Genomic DNA, 15,096 nt, shown 5'->3' on the forward strand with positions numbered 1-15,096 from the left:
GGCAGCCACGTTGCAAACTCTCCGTGTTAACTGCAGGCCTGAGGTCCCTTCCTAGAACCCTGAACCCCACCCATCCCCACCCTGGCCCACACAACTGCAGGACTTTCTCCAGTTCTGCTGCCCCCTTGGGTGTTTGTGGGGATCTGCACTCTGGGCACGAGGGTCCGCCGATGACCCCCTTTGGCCTTGGTCCTTTTTCTTCTCTGAGGGCTGGCACCTTTCCTGTCCCCTTCTCTGGGGATGAGCTAGTTTCTGTGGGGACTGTGGGAGCTGTGACAGGTGAGCCACAGCCTGCAGGTGGTTACGAGGTTGGGGTTGGGTGGAGGGGAGGCTTGAGGGGGAGGGGAGGCTCGGGCTGGTGGGGTGAGGACTCTAGCCGATAGCCCTCTGTCCCCGCAGGGTTTCTGTTCCTGGCTGACAGCCATCTTCAGGATAAAGTAAGTGAACGGTCCTGAGGCTCTAAAGAAAGAGAGAAACAGAGAGAAACTTCAGACCTGCCATCTCCCTACAAAGTCCAGAGACCAGCAGCTTTGAGGGCCTTAGCGCTCCTAGCCAGCCCAGCACCCTCCTCCCTGCTCCAGGGAGCCAGGCCCCTGCTGTTCCTCCAAGCCGGCCTCACTTTACCCCCCGACAGTCTCCTGTGCACCCCCCTGCCTGGGGTCCCGCTCTGCCCTCAGCTCTCCCCGCCCCTGCCAGCCCATGAGAGCAGGGGCTCACGACGCCGCCACCTCAGAGCCTCGGGCAGCTAGCGGGTGGGGGCATCAGGCAGGCTGGGAGCAGCCAGCCAGCAGCAGGCAGGAGCCAGTATCCAGCAGGCAGCAGTCAGGAGATGGAGCCAGAGCGCGGCAGGCAGGCAGTGAGCCCTGAGAGAGGCAGGAAGCCCAGACAGGTCAGCACCACCACCGCCCTCGCCCCTGGGCCCCTGGGCCCCTAGGGCCCCTCCCCAAGTCTAAAGGGCTTCACCAGCACCCCTAAAGCGCCACTGCTTTCCAGACCTCCCTCCTCCCTCCCACCTCTGCCTCTTCCTGCCACCATCCTCGTCCTCCCTTTCCAGATTATCCTCTTACTTCCTTTTCTCCCCATTCCTCACTGTTCTTCCTCTCTGCAGTCTTCCTTCTTCTTTTCCTTCTTTCTTTCTCTCCTTCTTTTTCTTTCTTCCCCCCTCATCCCTCTCCTCCTCCTCTATTTTCCCTTTCCCTCCCCTTCTCTCTGCATCCTTCCTTTTTCTCCCTCCCCTTCCCTTTCTCTCTTTCCTCCCTCCCCTCCCAGAACATGGGGGACCCAGAGCCCCCCCTTTCAACCCCATCCTGCTGCCAGACTGGCAGGGGCTAGGGCAGACGTGGGCTGGGGTGGGCAAGGGCAGGCAAGCCAAGCGGCCCCTCTTTTGCCCTGGTCCTCACCGCATCCCTCTGTCCCCGGCGCCTGCAGGGATGACGAGATCCGGGATAAATGTGGTGGCGACGCTGTGCACTACCTGTCCTTCCAGCGACACATCATTGGGCTGCTGGTGGTCGTGGGCGTCCTCTCCGTAGGCATCGTGCTGCCCGTCAACTTCTCAGGGGACCTGCTGGGTCAGTGAGGGCCAGGATGGGCGGGGCGGGGAGAGGAGGGGGCAGGAGGGGACGTGCCCTGACCCCACCGTCGTCCTCTCCCTCCTCCCACCCCCCCCCCAGAGAACAATGCCTACAGCTTCGGGAGAACCACCATTGCCAACTTGAAATCAGGGTAAGGGTGGGAAGCTGGTCAGTGAGGCCTGGGTCTGCGGCCAGAGTCTGGGTGGGAACAGGGAGGAGAGGAAAAAGGGAGTGTTCAGGGGAGAGATGCTGAGGCTGCTGAGATGGCTGTGGGTCCCTGAGGGCTTGGGATGGAAACAGAAGGAGCAGATCCCAGGGATGGCCAGATAAAGAAGAGCCGTGTGCAACCCCGGGCCAAGGAGGGCTGGCTGGCGGTGGTTGGAGGGCAGTATAGCCAGCAGGTAGGGCATGAAGAGATGACTTCTCGGGGACATTTCAGTTGGAATGGAACAATCCTGGGGTCTAGAGGATGTGGGGTGTGGGGCCCGCCTTGGGAGGGGGTCAGAAGTGCTCTAGAGGGGCCCCGTACCAGGGTTTAATTAACAGTGGGAGGTTGGGGGCGTCTGAGAGTGTTCCCAACCCCGGTGGCTCCACGCACCCCTCTGCCCGCCAGGAACAACCTGCTCTGGCTGCACACCTCCTTCGCCTTCCTGTACCTGCTGCTCACCGTCTACAGCATGCGCAGACACACCTCCAAGATGCGCTACAAGGAGGACGACCTGGTGAGTGGAGCAGAGCCCAGGTCCGCGCCCAAGCCCAGCCCCTCCCCTTCCCTCCAGGCCTCTCCTGCCGGAGTCCTAAGGGGTATCGGCTCTGGCTCCGGCTCTGGGTGAGGCCAGCTGGCTTTGAATCCTGGCTCAGCAGCTCAGGATTCCTCCGCCCCACCATCCTGCCAGTTAAGTTACCTCTCCCAGCCTGTTTCCTCATCTGTGAAATGAGAGAACAGTCCCTCTCCCAAGGTAGGTGGGGGGTGAGGTGAGGCCTTGCATGGAAGGCACTGGGGCAGGAAATATCTGCGGTGGATATTACGGGAGTGATTGTCCCTCTCCTTCAATATTCACTCCCAAAACCAGTACTGAATGCCCACTCCATGCCACCCTCTGTGCTGGGGCCTCACAGCCTGAGGATCTGAGAGTAGAACCCCCTCTTCCCACTCTGTAACCCCTCAGGGAGCAAGGGGCCCGGGGCTCTCACTCTGTTCACTGCCTGATTTCTATTAGAAACACTCCCCCTGCTTTCCCTGGGCCTGGCTTCTCCCAAGGCCTCCTCCTACTCCTGTCTGCTCCTCTCTGCTCACCTGTTCCCCACCCCTCCCTGCATTCTCCCGGATCGGAGCCTCAGGAAGGCCAACCTGCCCCGTCTCACCCCAGGTGAAGCGGACTCTTTTCATCAACGGAATCTCCAAATATGCAGAGTCAGAGAAGATCAAGAAGCATTTTGAGTGAGTAGCTCCTCCACCCCCACCCCGAGGACCTGTGGACCCTTCTTTGCTTTCCATCTCCAGGAGCATCCTCACACGCCTCTCTCTTGGGGGGGTCAGGGGCTGCAGTGAGGGGTGGAGGTTAGGCTAAGGAAGAATCCTCTGACTCCAGGGCGGTCTAGCACTTGGGCTGGACTTCAGACCCCTCAAAGAGCAGGAGAAATACTTGAAAAATGAGTCCCCTGGGCCTCTCCTCCTGGCTTGAACAGGGTCATGGATTGTCGACCCCAGGTCCACGGTCCCTTGGGGGGTGTGGCTGTCTCAGAATTGTGCGTGGCATTCCAGAGCTTGTGTGCAGACTAGCAGGGAGAAGCTCCTCGGCTTTCAGTGGATCCTCAGGGAGCCCAGGAGAGCCTGGACTGTATGTTCTCCGAGACACTTTTTAGCTGGAAGTCTGTCTTAGTGAGGGAGGTGGATATACACCTCCAGGTGGCCAGAACAGTCTGCGTACAGGATTAGGGATCCTATCACACATCCATCTGTCCATTCAGCAAACGTTCTCAGGTGCTGTTGAAGTCACTGTGATGGCCTGGGGACTATAAAAATGAGTATGAGACCATCAAGCTCTCGGGGGTTTGCAATGCAGAGGCCAGCTTTAGGGGCCAGTCCAGGGGCTGCTCAGGGATTGGTCTGGGGTCAGTATTAGGAGTTGTCCAGTGGTTCTGATTAGAGACATTGGTGGGCTGGATCAGGGCTCCGTCTCTGGTCAGGATCAGGATTTAGTGAGGTCTGGATGAGAAGTCAGTAGTCGTCCTAGATCAGGACTGGATTAGGGTCGGATTCCAGGCTCCTGTATTACAGGAGAAGGACTAGTTTGTGACAGGCATTTGTGGGTGAATACTCTTTTATTCAACATGCATTTATTGGTCACCTTCTGTGTGCCAGGCATAAATCAATTAGAAACAAGTCCTGCCCTCATACAGTTTATAGAACAGCAGCCAAAATTAGATCATCAGTCATTGGTCAGTGTGAGAGAATGATTTGGGGTCCCATCTGGGGTTCAAGCTGTGCTCAGCATTAGGGGGCAGGCTGGGTCAGGATAAGGGACAGTGTGTGCTGAGAATTAGGCGACATCTTAATGTTACCATCCACGTGGAATCAGCCGTCAGTTTGTACAGACAAGTCCTTTACTAACAGGGATCGTTTGAGCACCTGCTATGTGCCTGCACTGGAACAGGAGTTTGGGGATATGGCAGGAAACAAAGAAGAAGCCCCTGCCCTCATCTGCTTACATTCTAGTGGGGCGAGGCAGATAGCAAAGAAATGAACTAGTCAAGTAGGGGTAGGTACTAAGAAGAAAACCAAAGCAGGGAGAGGGGCAGGGTGAGCAGGGTCAGGGAGGGTTGCCGTTTCCGATGGTGTGGGCAGCAGGGGTTCTGACAGGGTGATGTTAGAGCAGAGCCCTGAGTGCAGTGAGGGAGTGAACCCTGTGAGTCAAGCATCCATTGATCCAGTACACTGTTTATTGTACACTTACTATGTGCTTCATCCCAGGGAGACAAAGAAGAGCCAGGCTTGATCAGTGGGGAGCTCACTGTCCAAGTTGTCTGTTTCAGGGGTCGGTGGGTGATTTTGTTTAGGAAACAGTCTGATTAAAATTAGCGGTCAGGGGGCTTCCCTGGTGGCGCAGTGGTTGAGAATCTGCCTGCTAATGCAGGAGACACGGGTTCGAGCCCTGGTCTGGGAAGATCCCACATGCCACGGAGCAGCTGGGCCCGTGAGCCACAGCTGCTGAGCCTGCGCGTCTGGAGCCTGTGCCCCGCAACGGGAGGGGCCGCGATAGTGAAAGGCCCGCGCACCGCGATGAAGAGCGGTCCCCGCACCGCGATGGAGAGTGGCCCCCGCTTGCCGCAACTAGAGAAAGCCCTCGCACAGAAACGAAGACCCAGCACAGCCAAAAATAAATAAATAAATAAATAAATATAAATAAATAAATAAATAAATAAATAAAATTTAAAAAAAAAAAAAAAAGGTGAACCAGCAAAAAATAAAATAAAATAAAATAAAAATAAAATTAGCGGTCAGCCTATGAGCAGGGGTTGGGGAGACTGCAGTCCTAACTGGAGTTTTTAGGATCAGTACGGTGAGCATTATGGAAGCGCCATTTCATGGACCCGTTCATTCCACAGCACAGTGGGTATTTACTGAGCACCTACTATGTGCAGGCTGTTGGCCCAGGCCTGGGTATATGGTGCTGAGCAGGAGGCAGCCCTTGTCCTCGTGGAGCCCCTGGCTAGCTGTCAGCATCAGGCAGGGTGTGGGGTCCAGGTCTGCAGTCTGTCTGGGTTGGAGGACTGACCCAGTACAATCAGGGGTTATCCTGTGTACAAAATCAGGGAACCTGTGTGGTGGGGATTAGGGGATTAGAGATTAGTCGGGTGAAAATGAGGGCTCAGCCTGCCACAGGGCTAAAGGCCCTTCCAAAGAGGAACCCTAAAATGGTTTGAGCAATAGCAGTGTCTGGGGAAAAGTCTGAAGCCTCCTGGGAAGTGCTTTTCAAGGACCCCATCCCAGATTTAAGTTTCCAAATTCTCGTGGGTTTGGTCCATCTTGTTACTTTAGAACCATGTCTCCTGAATCTTTAACACTTGGTATTTCCTTCTTTAAAAATTAAAAAAAAAAAAGAAAGAAAGAAAAAGACAGGGACGCAGTTTAGATTAGGGATTAGGATCAAGGAGCCCTGTGTGATCAGGATGAAAAAGGAAGTGCTCCTCCACTCGGCCTGCAAGCATCACTCGAGCCCTGCCAGGTACCAGGCACTGAGAGTCTATCTGGTCAGTCTTAAGTCAAGGTGGGGTCAATCTCAGGTCAGGATTAGAGGGTCAGTATTGGGTCTGGGTTATGGATCAGTTTGGGTCAGGGTAAAGGATCAGTCTCCGGCCAGGGTTAGAGGTCAGTCTCAGGTCAGGTTTCAGGATCAACCTCTGGTCGGTCTTGGGCCAGAGATCATTCTGTAGCCCAGGGTTGTGGGTTGGTTGGGGTCAGCTGATGGTCAAGGTTAAGTATTGGACTGTAATCAGGTCTTCTAGGAGCAGGGTTAAGAGAACAACCATACTAGAAACAGTTTCTCTCAACTTAAAGTTCACAGCCCCAGACAAGAATCAGACCACAGCCGTGGTGTCCCCAGCGCCCCGTAGGTACACGCTCGCGTCTGGGTCCATGCCCACGCCTGTGTGCGTACCCTCCCCCCACTCAGATAAGCATGAGGAGGAATTTCAAAGTTTTATTCTCGGGAAGTGTCATTTTTGCAGACTCAGAAAGAGGGAGCTTGCACTGGGGCTGTGTGTCTTGAAGGTGCCGGGGTCACAGGGGAAAGTTGGGGGCGGGTGGGCAAGCTCCCTGCAGAGGATGATGGTGGACTGTGTTTCAGGGAGGCCTACCCCAACTGCACGGTTCTGGAAGCCCGCCCATGTTACAATGTGGCTCGCCTGATGTTCCTTGATGCAGAGAGGTAATGGGGCTGGGGGCGGGGGCAACACCCGAGGGCCCCCTGCCCGTTGTGGAGGGCATCTTGGCTGCCACTCAGGAGCCTGGCTCCCCTTCCAGGTGTTTCCCTGAGCATTTGATTTTCCATGCCTCATGGCATACAGGATCTTAGTTCCCCAACCAGGGATCGAACCCGTGCCCCCTGCAGTGGAAGCGCAGAGTCTGAACCACTGGATGGCCAGGGAATTCCCAAGGGGCGTTTGATTTTAATTCACCCCCTGGAGTGCCTGTCAGTTCAGCTCTGGAAAGAGCAAGGCCTGGAGGTTAGAGGAAAGGGGCCCACTGTCCCCACCCCATTTGAGGACATTCCCTTCCTCAGCTACAGTGTGCGAAACTTAGGCCAGACTATAGGAAGAACTTCTGCCCCTCAAGGGATGGTGGGGAGACACTGGGCTGGGGACACGTCTGAACCATGCATCCTAAACAAACCAAAGAGTAAGGTGGCCCCTGTCCTTGGGGAGTGGACTGCATGACCCCCAAGCTGGCCTACCTACCCATCCTCCGGCCAGACCCAGCTGGGCAGTAGGTGACCGGGCACCTGGGTCCCACAGGAAGAAGGCCGAGCGGGGAAAGCTTTACTTCACAAACCTCCAAAGCAAGGACAACGTCCCCACCATGATCAACCCCAAGCCCTGCGGCCACCTCTGCTGCTGTGTGGTGCAAGGCTGCGAGCAGGTACGGGGCGTCCTGGCCTCGGCTCAGGCCTCAGGGCCCCCAGACTCCTGATGGGTGAAGGGGGGAGTTGGAAGGTCCCGGGGAGACAGGTCACAGTGAAGATGGATGCACCCCACGGTGGGGCCCGTCCCACATCCCCAGGAACACACACACACACGCATGCATGCACGCACGCACGCCTTGCACACAAATACCCCAAGGTGAAGAGACTCCCGGAGGAAGCAAAGCTGGGGTGCGGACCACAAGCAGGTCCCCATCTGTTCCTGGAAGCCCTAGTCCCATTGTTGGGTTTGCCCCCTATCCCTACAGTGACCAAGTTTTCAACCCCCAAATCAGAAGAGGTCAGCCAAGAGGATAGCTTGTTGTATTTACTAGCTCTGTGGCTTTCGGCAAGTTTCCGGACTGCTCTATGCCTCAGTTTCCTTGTCTGTAGGACAGAGCTACTTGTACCCACCTCCCAGTGTAGTTGTGAGGATAAGCGAGTGGACAGAGAGCTTAAAGCAGTGCCTGGGCTGCAGTCAGCTCTGGGCAGTGCCCGCTGGGTGCTGCAGGGACCGGCGGCTCTGACCGGGGCCCTGCCTCGCCCGCCCCGGCAGGTGGAGGCCATTGAGTACTACACGAAGCTGGAGCAGAAGCTGAAGGAGGACTACAAGCGGGAGAAGGAGAAAGTGAACGAGAAGCCTCTCGGCATGGCCTTTGTCACCTTCCACAATGAGACCATCACCGCCATGTGAGCTCCACCCACCCACCCCGGCCCCTAGGGACTAGCTGGGGCTCCAGGTCCCAGGTAACCGTGCCCCCCTCCCCCAGCATCCTGAAGGACTTCAACGTGTGTAAGTGCCAGGGCTGCACCTGCCGCGGGGAGCCCCGCTCCTCCTCCTGCAGCGAGTCCCTGCACATCTCCAACTGGACCGTGTCTTACGCCCCTGACCCCCAGAACATCTACTGGTGAGCAAAGGGGGATTGTGGGGTGGCTTCGTGGGGCCGGCGTGGGCTCCAGTGGGGAGAGGGAGGAGAGGGAGGCCCTAGGTGTCGCTGGGGACGGATCAGGCGTCCAGCCCTGGAGTGATGCCTCTGGACCTTCCCAGGGAGCACCTCTCCATCCGTGGCTTCATCTGGTGGCTGCGCTGCCTGGTCATCAATGTCGTCCTCTTCATCCTCCTCTTCTTCCTCACCACCCCGGCCATCATCATCACCACCATGGACAAGTTCAACGTCACCAAGCCCGTGGAGTACCTCAATGTAAGGCCCACACCCCGACCCTCCACACTGTGTCCCCAAATGCAGATACCAGGCCCCACATCCCTCCGGGCAGCGGCAGGCGGGGGGTGGACCACATGCCCTCCAGTCCAGCTCCTGTTCCGCTTTTCTAGCCCAGCCCCACTAAGAAGGTCCCACATGACCATGGGCTGCAAACCCCTCTGTGCACTTCCCTCGGGCTCCCTGCCACCTTCCCCCTAGGAGAGGCCTCCCTTGAGTTTACACATGCCTAGAGGGCCTCTGAGGGAAGAGAGAGCCTGGGTCCATTCCAAACTGATCATGTGACCTTGAACAAGGTCCTTCTCCAAATCCCTCGGTCTCTCCAACCAAAGAGTGAAGGGTCAGACCAGATCCTTGACTTCCAAACTTGGATTCTGATGGCCTTCATCAAAAGGAATCTTACATGAAACCCAATGTAGGAAAGCGAGGTCGCTCAGATGGCAATGGGTGTGGGGGCATTTCTGCTGCTCTCCCCTCACCTCTTTGCAACCTCCTTGGAACCTCAAAGTTCATGAGAAGGCACTTTGAAAATCATTGCGTGATGATAGCATAATAGATAAGACCCAGGCTGCCTGGGTTCAAATCTCCCCCACCCACTGCTTACTAGCTAGATAATTTATTGACTCTCATTTTGCCTCAGTTTACTCATCTGTAAAATGGGGTAATATCATTAATGTAAGAATTAATACATGAAAAGTACATGATCAGTAGGTGTTCAGAGATGCTAACTACTAATACTATTCATGCTGGGATTGTACATATGGCCCTGGCCCCCAGATGTTCTGGACTTCTGACATGAGGCCCTGAGAGCTGGGGGGCCCAGGGCTCACTGGGGGAGGGGGCAGGTAAGCAAAGCAAGCTGGGCCCACTAGACTGCCCCCACCTGACACATTCCGCCCCCCTCTGCAGAACCCCATCATCACCCAGTTCTTCCCCACCCTGCTGTTGTGGTGCTTCTCGGCCCTGCTCCCCACCATCGTCTACTACTCTGCCTTCTTTGAAGCCCACTGGACACGGTGAGACACCCCCTACACACACACCACGCCTCACTGTGGTCCTCCTGGGTGCACACGCTCTGCCCTCAGGCTCCCTGCCCTGGGCAGTCCCAGAGCTGGCAAGGGAGGGATGGTGACCAGCATCCTCACCTTGGGAAGCCCCCCTCCTTCCCAGGAAACCCTCCTGGGACACCATACGAGCTGGGGGAGCAGGCATGGGGGCTGGCTCATCTGACCTCTGCCCCCCCATGTCCCCCACCCCAGCTCTGGGGAGAACAGGACCACCATGCACAAGTGCTACACCTTCCTCATCTTCATGGTGCTGCTCCTGCCCTCGCTGGGACTGAGCAGGTGGGTTTCGGAGGAGGGGATGGGAGCTGGGGTCTGGAATTGCCTGTGGGGGAGGGGGAGCTCAGGCTCCCACCTCCTCTACAGAGCCAGGGGCCCCATGTCTGGGGGGCATCCCCAGAGCTTGTGGATGGGCCTCCCCCTCCCCTGGTGTTCTGGGCCATTCCAACTCCCCCACACACCCCCTCTCCTCTCTTCTCCTCTCCTCTCCTCCCCTTTCCTCTCCTCTCCTCTCCTCTCCAGCCTGGACCTCTTCTTCCGCTGGCTCTTTGACAAGAAATTCTTGGCTGAGGCAGCTATTCGGTTTGAGTGAGTGACCGGGGTCCCCAGGGAAGGAGACCAGATGGTGGGGGTGGGTATTCCCCCGTGGGATGGTGCAACAAAGCTCCCACCGCTGCAGCGGGGAGGAGGAAGGGGCTTATATCACAGTCAGGGTCATCCCAAAGGTTGCCCCACAGGCTGTCTTGGGTGTATACATGGGATGTCCCGGGGTCTGTGTTGGGAACCTCTCTGGATTCTGAGGTCACCCCCGAGGTGTATTTGGGGTTTTGGGACCCACACTTGGGGGGTTTCTATGGTGGGCTTTGGGGCTTGTATCCTGGGACTAACCATGGGAGTCTGGAGCTTCACTCGGGAGGTTTGGAGAGGTCTATAGTGGGATCTTGGTGGTACTGTGGGAGTGACACGGGGGTTCCTAGAGGTATCCCTGAAGGTCTCTGGAGCCACGCCTTTGAGTATCTGTGGAAGGCTCTTGGGCTCACACCTAAGAGTGCCTATGGGGGACTCTGGGGCTCACGCTTTGGGGTGTTTCTGGGGCACAAGTTCTGGGAACACCTCTGAAGTCTCGGGCTGTCATCCAGAGTTGTGACTCTGCAGTTCTCTGGGAATCGCACCTTCCCTGGGAATCCCTGTGAGGGGGTCTTGGGGGACACAAACCTTGGCTGTTTATGTGGGCACCAGCTCTAGGGGTCTCGCTCTAGGCCATCTGTGGTAATCTTGGGCTCACACTTGGGGTGTCATGGGTACTGGACTTCCCCCTCTGAAGATCTCTGGACTTCCCCCTCTGAAGATCTCTGGGGGAGGGTTTCTGGAGCTTGAGTTCTGGAGGTGTCTAAGGCTCATACTCCAGAGGTGACTCTGGGTTAAGTTAAGGTCTAAGGCAGGGAGCCTTCTGGGTATTGCTGGGGCTCACACCCTTGGGGGTCTTTGGGGTCACAGGGGGTTGGGGGCAACCTCCGGCATCACACCCTGGACACTGGTGGCCTTAGGGGTCTCAAGCAGTCTCTCCGGGGGTCTTTATGGGGCACAAGTTCTAGGGGTGCCTCTGGGCTCACTCACGCTGAGAGGGTCTGGGGCTTACTTTGGAGGCATCTGTGGACACTCTGGCATCTGCCTCTGGGGTTCACACTCGGGGGACTGGGACACAGGTGCTTTGAGGGCTGACCTTAAGGGTCCACGTGGAAGAAGGCACGTTGGGGTGCTGGCACGTTGGCAGTGGGCAGGGGGCCACCGGGTCCCCTAAGGGTGCAGAGCTGGAGCACCCGGTGCCCGCAGGTGCGTGTTCCTGCCGGACAACGGCGCCTTCTTCGTGAACTACGTCATTGCCTCAGCCTTTATCGGCAACGCCATGGACCTGCTGCGCATCCCGGGCCTGCTCATGTATATGATCCGGCTCTGCCTGGCGCGCTCGGCCGCCGAGAGGCGCAACGTGAAGCGGGTAGGGCCGCCCGGGGCAGCCGCGGTCTGCACAGCGCCCCCTAGTGGGCCCAACCAGAAACAGTGGCCGCCGTGCTAGAGTGTGGGGGCACCCGGGGTGCTGAGACTTGGGGAGCGAGTTCCGTGGCCCTAGGTTACCCTCTTCCTGTCTGGGGCCTCAGTTTTCCCATGTGTACAGTGACAGGTTGACACAGCTAACCCTGAAGGCCCCCGCCAGTTCTGACAGTCTAGTGTTCTGTGATGGGGGTTGGGGGAGGTCTGGGTCTAGACCTAGGGTCCGTCTGCCCTAACCCCACACGAGGGCTCTGGGCATCCCATTCCCAAGCCCACCAACCTGCCAGCCCCTCATGCCTCGAAGGCCCCTCCTGATGCCCCATCACTGTGCCCACCCTGGCCTCCGTCTCAGCCACAGCCCCTCTCTCCATCGGCTTTGCCCTGCCCTGCCCTGGACATTGGGTTCCTTTTCCCCCTGGCTTCTTTCCTGGCCCCCTCCCACTTCCCACCTGCCCTGAGCCCCTCCAGTCCACCCCACCCTGCCCCGCCCCTCCCCTCCCCTCCCCGAGCTACCCTCCTGCCCATCTCCCCCCCAGCATCAGGCCTACGAGTTCCAGTTTGGCGCAGCCTACGCTTGGATGATGTGCGTCTTCACGGTGGTCATGACCTACAGTATCACCTGCCCCATCATCGTGCCCTTCGGTAGGCACCGCCGCGCCGGGACCTGGGCCCTGCTCGGGGGGACCCAGGACCTCTCCCGCTCCACTCTAGCAAGGCAGGCCACCCGAGTGGACAGGGCCCCGGCTGGGAGACCGTCCCCTCGGGCCTCCCGCCCGGTTCCTGTCTCAGTCTGGGGCTCGGCCAGGGGGGAGGAGGGGAAAAGCCATCTCAGCTCAGGCTGGACTGAGCTCTTGTGCTGGGCCCCTGGGCCAAGTCTCCCCAACACAGCCATGTTTGCTCACACCAGTGCCTTCACTCAGGTGGATATACTTGGACACACATCCCATGCCCACTGAGGTGTACACACACACACACACACAGTCCTACACAGAATCCATGGGCACACTCGTACACAGCCCCATAAACTCGGGAAAGACCTTTGGGTTTCAGCGTGGTCCTTACTACTCATGGAAATACCCTGCTGTAGCTGTACCATGTGACCTGGGCAAGTCCTTCTTCCTTCTGAAAAAATTTAGCAAAGTTTCTCTTCACCCCAGTTATCGCCCCCACTGGTGACCTCTCCTTTCCCCCCACTAACATCCTAACCCCTCGCCACCCTCCCTGGGTATTGAAGGCTTCAAACTCCCAAGCTAACCTTGTCCTCATTTGAAATTTCCCATCCCGTCAACCTCCAGGAAAATAGAACTTACCACCTAATTTATACTCATCTGTTTAAGGGCAGAGATAGGAAGAACGATATGGGTTTTAAGAGGATGCTTGCTGACCCAAACAAATGGATTTCTAATAGTAGAATTCCTAAGGAGGGGCTGCAGAGTGAAGGGGTTGAAGCAGTGGAAGTTGAGGTTCTGTGGTCCTGCGAGGGGCTTGGGGCTCTATTGTCTACTGGGCCTGGGGCAGAAGAAGGGGGACCAGCCCTTCAGCGACCTCAAAAGGCCCAGGACAACCCGTGATAGACACGCAAAGGTCCAGCAGCTCGAGATCAGGGCCCCTGTGGCTTCCCCCAGGGCTCATGTACATGCTGCTGAAGCACCTGGTAGACAGGTACAATCTCTACTACGCCTACCTGCCGGCCAAGCTGGACAAGAAGATCCACTCAGGGGCTGTGAACCAGGTGGTCGCTGCGCCCATCCTGTGCCTCTTCTGGCTGCTCTTCTTCTCCACCATGCGCACGGGTGAGGGCTGCCCCCCACCCTCGGGGACCGGGGTGGGTGGTGGGCAGAGGAGACTCCCGCCAGAGTCGAGGCAGAGCAGGCCACGGGAGGCCACGAGGGCCGGGGGTCGCAGGCCCAGGGCCTGGGAAAGGCCGCAGCATATGCAAGTGTGGGAGTGCGTTCAGAGGGAGCAAAAGCCCGTGGGACGGGGGCCAGGAGGAGAGGTAACGGCCCTTTCTCTGCCCACCCCGATGCCAGGGTTTCTAGCCCCGACGTCCATGTTCACATTCGTGGTCCTGGTCATCACCATCGTCATCTGTCTCTGCCACGTCTGCTTCGGACACTTCAAATACCTCAGTGCCCACAACTACAAGGTGTGGGGCAAGGGGGGCAGGGAGGTGGCCGAGGGCAGAATCTCAGCAGGGTGAGGGTGGGGGATTGGGAGCTGAGGGCAGGGATGCCAAGAGAGAGTGGGGTTGTGATTATGGCTGAGGGCCAGGGCATTCCGCCCATTGCTTGACTCATTCTGGGCCCCTCAAGATTGAGCACACGGAGACAGATACCGTGGACCCCAGAAGCAATGGACGGCCCCCCAGTGCTGCCGCTGTCCCCAAATCTGCGGTGAGTGCCCTGCTCCATGGCCAAGTGTGGGGAAGAGCCTCTGGTGGAGATCCAGCCCCAAAGCTGGGTGTCCCATTAGTCATCCAGAAAGGGAAGCCTGTTCCAGGCCCCGGGGAGGTGTTGAGCAGGGGCAGGGAGGGATCTGGCGTCACCAGCTGGGGGCTGCCCCACCTCGCCCTAGGAAGAGGGTCACCGCCCCTACCCTCACAGGCCATGAGGTCCCCCCTCACCCCTTCCCCACGAGGGGCAGCTGTCCACCCTCACCCCCACCCTTCTCCCCCTTCAGAAATACATCGCTCAGGTGCTGCAGGACTCAGAAGTTGACGGGGATGGGGATGGGGGTCCCGGGAGCTCAGGGGACGAGCCCCCGTCATCCTCATCCCAAGATGAGGACCTGCTGATGCCGCCTGACGGCCTCACGGACACAGACTTCCAGTCTTGTGAGGACAGCCTCATAGAGAATGAGATTCACCAGTAAGGGGAGGGAGGGCCCTGGAGGCCACGCCCTGCCCCCACCCACCCTGCCCCCCACGGACACTAAAATGCTAATAATTTATTAGATCTAAAGCCCCTTCCTTCCCCATCCCCTGCTTTCATTAAGGTATTTAAACCTGGGGATTTCACCGCTCTCCCCCACCATGGAGGGAGGGAGGGAACCCCCCAACCTCAGCGAGGAGAGCCCCGAGCCGGCCCCGGGGCAAAGAGGGGTGTGGACAGGGTTCCCCCCAGATCAGTGCCCCCCTGGGCTAGTAGTGTGATCAGGAAAGGGTTAATAAGAGCCAAGGGGGGTACTGGCTGGAGACCTGCTGGGGGCAGGTGGATCAGGGGCTGCTCCCCCAGTTCTTACCTCTCCCCCCGCCCCCAAGTCCCCCTGGGATGTAGCACTCCAGGGAAGTAGAGCCTCCAGCCCCTACGGGGTTGCATGAGAGGGGAGGGGGTGCTGAGTGGGAGGAAGAGTCAGGCCCCAAGCCGGGGGGGGGGGGTGACCTTGGGGTGGGGGGTGGGCGTGGCTGACACTGGAAAATGGGGTTTTGCACTGTTGTTTTTTTTTTTTTTCCTTTAAAATAAAAATGGAAAGAAAAACTCCAAGGCAGGTGTCTGATTTGCGCTGCTGA

General features: G+C 57.9%; 1 protein-coding gene across 6 annotated transcripts in view; it reads left to right on the forward strand.

The window, feature by feature from the left end:
• Nucleotides 1-14,947, forward strand: part of TMEM63B (transmembrane protein 63B) — a 24,788-nt gene extending 9,841 nt beyond the window's left edge. For all 6 annotated transcript variants that reach the window (XM_007193801.3, XM_007193800.2, XM_057554776.1 and 3 more), the window contains 19 exons: nucleotides 400-437; nucleotides 1,429-1,571; nucleotides 1,674-1,725; nucleotides 2,188-2,296; nucleotides 2,945-3,015; nucleotides 6,425-6,505; nucleotides 7,092-7,215; nucleotides 7,812-7,945; nucleotides 8,026-8,163; nucleotides 8,304-8,457; nucleotides 9,385-9,491; nucleotides 9,735-9,821; nucleotides 10,062-10,127; nucleotides 11,373-11,535; nucleotides 12,125-12,230; nucleotides 13,214-13,381; nucleotides 13,619-13,734; nucleotides 13,901-13,981; nucleotides 14,268-14,947. In XM_007193801.3, coding sequence (XP_007193863.1) covers nucleotides 400-437; nucleotides 1,429-1,571; nucleotides 1,674-1,725; nucleotides 2,188-2,296; nucleotides 2,945-3,015; nucleotides 6,425-6,505; nucleotides 7,092-7,215; nucleotides 7,812-7,945; nucleotides 8,026-8,163; nucleotides 8,304-8,457; nucleotides 9,385-9,491; nucleotides 9,735-9,821; nucleotides 10,062-10,127; nucleotides 11,373-11,535; nucleotides 12,125-12,230; nucleotides 13,214-13,381; nucleotides 13,619-13,734; nucleotides 13,901-13,981; nucleotides 14,268-14,459 — 2,130 coding nt within the window. In that variant the 3' untranslated portion in view covers nucleotides 14,460-14,947. The remainder of the gene's footprint in view (nucleotides 1-399; nucleotides 438-1,428; nucleotides 1,572-1,673; nucleotides 1,726-2,187; nucleotides 2,297-2,944; nucleotides 3,016-6,424; nucleotides 6,506-7,091; nucleotides 7,216-7,811; nucleotides 7,946-8,025; nucleotides 8,164-8,303; nucleotides 8,458-9,384; nucleotides 9,492-9,734; nucleotides 9,822-10,061; nucleotides 10,128-11,372; nucleotides 11,536-12,124; nucleotides 12,231-13,213; nucleotides 13,382-13,618; nucleotides 13,735-13,900; nucleotides 13,982-14,267) is intronic.
• Nucleotides 14,948-15,096: the final 149 nt, after the last annotated feature.

Source organism: Balaenoptera acutorostrata, chromosome 10, assembly GCF_949987535.1.
Source record: "Balaenoptera acutorostrata chromosome 10, mBalAcu1.1, whole genome shotgun sequence".
Taxonomy (NCBI): Eukaryota; Metazoa; Chordata; class Mammalia; order Artiodactyla; family Balaenopteridae; genus Balaenoptera; species Balaenoptera acutorostrata.